General features: G+C 39.3%; 1 protein-coding gene across 1 annotated transcript; it reads right to left on the minus strand.

Annotated features, from left to right (window-relative positions):
* Positions 1-3,400: 3,400 nt before the first annotated feature.
* Positions 3,401-6,154, minus strand: LOC121986573. The gene has a single exon (XM_042540535.1). It carries the CDS (start codon positions 6,152-6,154, stop codon positions 3,401-3,403), a length of 2,754 nt encoding a protein of 917 aa, XP_042396469.1.
* Positions 6,155-7,279: the final 1,125 nt, after the last annotated feature.

Raw genomic sequence — 7,279 nt, forward strand, 5'->3', positions numbered from 1 at the left:
ATTGGTAGTTTAATGTACACTATGTTGTGTACTCATCCTGATATAAGTTATGTTGTTTGCTTAGTTAGTCATTTCTAGTCAAACCCAGGATCGAGACACTGGAAAGCGATAAAGAGGATATTTATATACCTCAAAAGGACAACAGATTATGTATCTATTTTTTTTTAAGGATCTAAGATGAGCCTGAGTGGCTACACAAATGCAGATTGGGCAGGAAACCTTGATGATAGAAAATCTACATCAAGCTATACCTTCTTGCTAAATAGTGGCGTCATCTCATGGAATAGCAAGAAGTAGGCTTATGTAGCCTTGTTGACATTGGAAGCTGTGTGTCTTGTGCATCAATTGTGTAACAATCTGTCTAGTTGAAAAAGGTTCCTAATGTATTTGAAGATTGCTGAGGACAGTAGGAGTCCTGTTATAGTGTACTGTAATGGCCAAGCTGAGGATTCCAAATATCACAGCAAAGGCAAGCATATAGAATTAAGTATAATTTTATAAGGGATATTGTGGACAAGAAAATGATAATTCTTGAGTATATCCCGACACGTACTATGCTTGCAGATCCTTACACTAAGTCATTGACTAAAGAGTCATTTCAAAGAATGGGAAGTCTTTGTGACTTCGTAAAATGTAACACATTGTAAAATGTCATGATCTATTCAGTGTATAAGTTGTTATATTTTGGATTAAAGTCTCGATGAGCATGTTGGCAGGTTGAGATTGGTCCACTCACATGGACAATCATTTCTATTTGTTGAGTATAAATAGAGATAAGACCGTTACTTATGGGACAACTTATGTAGTTGTGAATAGAGACATACCTATAAGTTAAGGTCGCCTTGATAATTCTGTCAAGATGAGATCATTTATGTAATGATCAAAGTAAATGAACCCACCATTTACTAAATCTGTTGAAAGCTAGATTGAAATTCATATGTTAAATTCAAGATTAGACATTAGGTATGACTAGATCAAAATCTATATGATGTTAAAATTTGAGAACAACATGCGCTCTTTTTAGTAAAGAGAATAACATCGTTGCATGTGATTCATACCACATGTGCTATGACGACAAGAAGGGTAGTAGGAGAATGGATCCCTATTTCTCTACTATGTGAGACCTTTGAGATTATAAGTTAATGTCAGTTTTTGTCCTTAGTGACTATTTAGCTGTTTACTTGAAGTTTTAATCAGTGTCTGCTACTTTAGCATGTATCCTATGACTATGGATGATTCGGTATGGAACAGAACTAGGAAAGCAACTGATTAAAATGAATAGATTCTAGTTAAAAAGGAAGATTAAATAGATTTACATCTTTTGATGTTATTCACTGGTCGACCCATTTCTGTTATGTATAGAAATGAATGTGAATATTGAATATGGAACATGCTCTTGACATAATGGAAGGGATTAGAGATATTCATATTGATGTAAATGAAGATTATTTAATCTGGGTAAAAAGTAAGACATGGAAATCTTCAAGATAATGGCTATGTGCTACTGGGAGATTGGATGTTTTCTGGATAACGGATATGTTCTGCCAGAAGAGAGGCTATGTGCCATTACGAGAGTATCTCTAATTCATTTGGAAGAGCAGCTAAGTAAAGTGTAACAACTTTGTTAGCAATGATCGCTCAAAGAGCAACTATGTAAGGTGTAACAATCTTCTTAGCGATAAATGCTCAATGTGCTTGCTATCGCACGAACCATTTTCCCTAAAGTATGAATTGAATGTTCTTATTTGGTCTTTGTGACTAACTAGTATTTATTTGGTTTTTATGACTAATTAATGTTTTCATCTAGTCTTTGTGACTTGATTACAATATAGTCTAAGTGACTTACTTACATGATCTTTGTGACAAGATGACCTTTATGGATTGACTTGGACAAGTGGGAGATGTTGGAAGATAAAAGGGAAATGTTGGAAGATGAAAGGGCACCCCCTTCCCCTTCATCTTCTAGCCCATTCATTTCCTCCATTAATGGAGGAAGAGGAAGAGTCATCTTCCTCAATATATATATGCGTCCAAGCAAAAGAAAAAAGAAGGGGGGATTAGACTTGTTGTGTGCAAAGTTGAGAAAGGGTTCGCCCCATATCGGAAAGATCATTGTGCAAGGTTCGTCTATGTGCACAAGATTGTAAGAGGATAGAAGAATATTCAAGATTGGTTTGCCCAATCTCGCAAGAGAGATTTGGTTTGTGAACCATGAAGAGCTTTCCGATTCTGTGATTATTCTTCTGTCAGTAAGTCTTACCGGCGCCGATTGCAGATTTGCGGGAGATCACTATAAGTGTTTACAGTTTTCGTATTTTTGTATTTTTCATGCTTAGAACTGTCAACAATAACTATACCAAGTTTAAGATTTAAATGGATATATTTGATTGGTTTAAAATGAATTAGAGTATTTTAAAGGAAATATTCTTATTCCTTTTTTTTCTCTCTACGCGCGCAAAACCCCCCTTGTGCCATACACTACCACTCATGCCTTCGTCCATCCATCTCTTTTATTTTTTCCTTACTCTCTTCTTCTCAAGTACAAGTGCTATCTTTTATACTTCTTTATCTTCTCCAACAAGCTACGAAATGAAGCATCATTCTCAAATATAAGTGCTCTCTTTTATACTCCTTTATCTTCTCCAACAAATATGAAATGAAGCATTTGAGCAACCCTCACAGTTTCTTTTGTCTCTCATGTTTTTTAGGATTTTATTGGCACTGTAAGAATAATCCTACTTTATTTTACCTTTTTTTTTTGCACTAAGATAATCGAGGTTACTAATAAAGAAGGTAAAACTATTTTCTTTTATTTCTTTCTCCCTATCTTCTCTTCCTGGGAAGAAATTAATCCTCAATGTCCCGTAATGTCCTGTAGTTAGGAATCAACCCATAGATAAGGCTGGGTTGTTGTATTCTCAACACTAATTAGCTAGGTTTGAGAAAATGTAAAGAGAATGCATACGCAATCAGTATTAGAATATATATATATTTTTAAAATAGATTGATAAAAATGACTTGGACATGAAAACCAATATTGCAAATCTTGTAGCCAGATCTACTGGATCATATTTTATATCCATCAGCCGCCGATGATCATGATCTTTGTCGATATCTTCCGGGAGCGAACCCAAATCGACCAACAATTTACATGTATTTGTACAGTGGTATTCAATGGAGTTGCTTTGATTTCTTTTCGAGAAAGCTTAAAAGGGTATGCTGCCATTAGTTTTTCGTTTGTTTCAGTGGCATTCAAATAATTCGATGTTGAACACTTACCGAAATTCACATATGCGATTACATTCAAATGTAAAGCAGGTAGCATGCATTCAATCACGCAAACGGAAAGTTTAATTATACAATTTCGCTTCAGTATGATCCGTAAATTGAAAAGATTTAGCTAGAGTCCAACCGCCTGCACCGACTCATACCCAGCGAGATTCTTCCTCATCAATCGCCGAGGAACCAAGAAGCCACCACCGAACCGCTGCTGCAGGCCCACGATCACCGCCAACAGCATTCCTCCGCAAGGCACTACCACATCCCACGCCACCGAGTAGAACTCCCCATCCGCCCTCGCGTAAAGCGTCGACGAGTCATCCACTGCGTTCACGTAGCGCCGCTTTCGATAGGCGTCGTACAAGTGCGGCAGCGCCCTCGTGAGCGTGATCCCCACGTAAAAGAACGGCGTCAAAGTCATCGAAGCTCTCTCCTTCGATTTGTGGAAAAGATTAAAGACGATCTGAGGCAGCAGGAATCCATCGAGCACCAGGCCGGCATAAAGGATTAGCTCATCCCGCAGTTGGTTTGCCGAGGACGTCTTTCGGTTGGCCCACCAAGTGAGCAGTGCACCGGCGAAGTAGAGCGGCAGACACAGCTTGAGGCTCTTCCTCTCTGCCGCACTTTGATCCTTTCTGTCCACTGCCGATCTGACGGACCACACGAGCTGAAGCAGGCGGAAGGTCAGGAACAGAGTCGCCAAGGATAGCGTTCTCACAATCACCTCGTTGACGTCGAGCCACCCACCATTTCCCAGGGAGAGATTATTCTGCTTCTGGTTCACGAACAGGGCTTCGAAGTTGAGCACCAGAGGAATGACGAAGCCCAGATTGAGGATCAGGAGCATGACAATGGAAATGGACGAAACGACGTCGCGGTGCTTATTGGCATGGACGATCTGTAACAAGATGCACAAGCATGAAAAGGTGAGTGAGATCAGCACCATGACTGTCTCCATCTCCATTCTCCAGATCGACTCCGCTGCAGTCGCCATGAACATGTAACGACGGAAGAACACTGTAATTGGTTTGAAGTAAAGAGAATCGGACTCTTCTCTTGTGCTTGTGATGGTGCCATTAATGATGCCCTGATCCTCTGATTTTGGATTGAGAGGGGGGAACTGGATGTTGATCGAGATGTCGCAGTCCATAGGCATGTGATTCTCAGAGTCCAAATTTGGATACCGGCATCCCCTCATGCAGAGCATTCCAGTTGCAGAACTGTAAATTCCCTCAGCTGCAAGTTCGAATTCTTCAGAAAAATTAGAGAAGAGCTGCATCTTCAGAATTCTTCCAGTTCTAAAACGGTAGGTTATAGAACAGCTTACATTCACATCCTTATTCAACGACGTTTTGTTAAGGGTACCACTACTTTCCTCACCTTGAGTCGGGCTGCTAGCTGACATAACCACAGTTGCAGCATGTTCATATAACTTGTCTCCCACTGATAACGTTTTCAGTCTCCCCCAACCAATTCTTCCCGCTGAATCATTAAAGTCCGCACGAAAGTTCAAGTCATTGGCACCGGGAAACACATGCTCGCTCGAATTCAAACCCAGAATCGCTCTGCAATTCTTTCTGACAGAATCTATTTCAGTGTATTTGTAGCTAGCAGTTGTAAACCCTTGATATCTCCAACTCCGGAAGGAGACGTTGCTCAAGTAGCCGGCATCATCCTTGTTCTTGTTACTCCACATTTGACCGACGATGTCACTTCTGTTCTTCAGTGTTATGACTGAGGGAAAGATCAAGCTCAATGCAATGGAGCAATCACTAACAGAAGGCGCTGTGAGTGATGTTTCATTGAGTGATGTTTGATTGTGGATGTGACAAGCGACGAGGCATAGCCGGTTTTTAGTACGATCCCAATACCCTTCGCCAATAAGGGACTTCTCAGGCACCAGTGCTCTAGCATATTCACGCCGACTCTTATTGGAAAATTCCATCAGCAACTGCAGCTTGCCTTCGTCTCTGCACTGGACCATATCAAAGTACACGAATCTCGAGGAGAATCCCAGGTTCGCATCTAAGGTTTTGCAGCCGCTACTGTCACCAGAGCAACTCTCGTAGTCTAATTTGAATGGTTGGTAAGCCAAGTATGGGAGAAAATTACAAACTGAATCATCATCAAAACTCATGGAGTTCTCAAGCTCTGGAAGGGAGGAGCATGCTCTGTTGGCTTGAGATTTCATAGTGAAATTATAATTATTTTGCGCATAGGCTAAAAGAAAGATAGGATCAAAGTTGAGGAAGTCATCAGCGTCGTCACTACTCAAGCTTTCTAAAGTCCCCTTCACAAGGCTGGTATGAATGGTGGCATTTTGTGGGTAGAAAAGCTTGAAAACGGCAGATAGAGGAAGCGACTTACCTTCGGTTTGGGTGAAGGTGCCATGGCCAACCATGCAAAGCATGCCGGTTGACTTGGACCAAAAGCCAGAGAAGTGGAATCTTGTTTCTTCAGTGCTGATGTTGCCGCGAGAGTAGTTCCAATAACTCCTTGAAGGTTTACTCGGCTCCAGAATTTTTGCACCGCGAAGGACTAATTCTCCATCTACTTGAAGGCTGTCCGGCGACAGGGTCTTGTAGAGGTAAATGGGCCTGAAGTAGAAGGACAAATGCTCCAGGTGGAAGATTTTGGCACCGCCGGAAAAGTAACCATGGGAGATGTCGAAGGCAGAGTGTGAGGTCGTGAAGCGGTTGGTCGACTTGGCTTCAGGTACAATGGTGTTGCAGTGGGGAGCATAAAGAATTTTTGCTGTTGAAGAAAAGAAGGAAGTGGAGAAGACACAAAGGAAGAAGAGGAAGAGCGGAAGCCATGGTGGAGAAGTGGGGGAAGAAGAAGAAGAAGAAGAAGAGGAGCAAGCGATCATAGCCATTGAATTGCACTATTGCAGCAGAGAAGAGGATTCTCAGTGGAATTGACAATGGCACCACTCGCTACATATAAAGATAAGCACATTGTTAGTCTTGGTCTTCCATGGACAAGTGCTTCCAAAACAGGACGACTGATGGACCGGTTTAACTGGTCCGGTTCAATTCTTTGTTTTCAAATTAATCAAGCAGTGCTTTCGGACCCGTCGGTTCGTTCGACCACACTGTAATCAACTACCTACTAGTAGTAGGTAGATAAATTTTTAAAATATTCAAATCATATATTATAATTTTGAAATTATCAAATTATATATTCAATTTTTATTTTACCCTCGTACTCAAATTAATTCGACTGGAAAAATAAATCAGTTAACTGATTTTTTTTTCCCAATCGAATCAATTTTATTATGTTTGAAAAATTTATCAGCCGATTTCGACTAAAATCGTCTGATGAACCTAGATACCTCGGAATGATATGAAATTAATTTCTATGTATTTGTCTATTTCTTCTAATTATAAAAATACTATTAGATATCAATTTAACTTAATATCTTGATAGCAATGATTTTTTTTTAAAACTATGCCGAATAAAGTTAAATAAAATCAATATAGATTTATTCGATCAAAATCAGTTGATGGACATATAGAGCTCGGAATGAAGTTAAACGAGATCTTATGAATTCTTTTAATTCTTATGATTATATTCATGCCCTCAAACATTAATTTAACCCAATATATGGAGAACAGTAATTTTTTTAACATGAAGGTCTTTACGTCCATCAGCCGATTTTGGGTGAAACTAGCTAATGGACCTAGAGACCTTGAAATGATATGAAACAAGTTCCTATGTGTTCATCTAATTCTCCTGATTGTAAAAAATATTATCAAATATCAATTTGATACAATATATTGAGAGCAATATTTTTTTTGAAACTATGGCCGAATGAACCTAAATAAAATCAAGATAGATTCATTCAGTTAAAATTGGTTGATGAATCTAAAGAGTTCGAAATGAAGTGAAACTAAATTCTATGAGTTTTTCTAGTTCTTATGATTATATCTATGTCCTCAAATATCAATTTGAGTCAATATATTAAGGGTGGCGATTTTTTTTTAATATGAATTAATTT

Source organism: Zingiber officinale, chromosome 5B, assembly GCF_018446385.1.
Source record: "Zingiber officinale cultivar Zhangliang chromosome 5B, Zo_v1.1, whole genome shotgun sequence".
Lineage (NCBI taxonomy): Eukaryota > Viridiplantae > Streptophyta > Magnoliopsida > Zingiberales > Zingiberaceae > Zingiber > Zingiber officinale.

Excerpts from the sequence above, each read along its gene's own strand:
- LOC121986573 (XM_042540535.1), bottom strand. The coding sequence starts at position 6,154 with ATGGCTATGATCGCTTGCTCCTCTTCTTCTTCTTCTTCTTCTTCCCCC.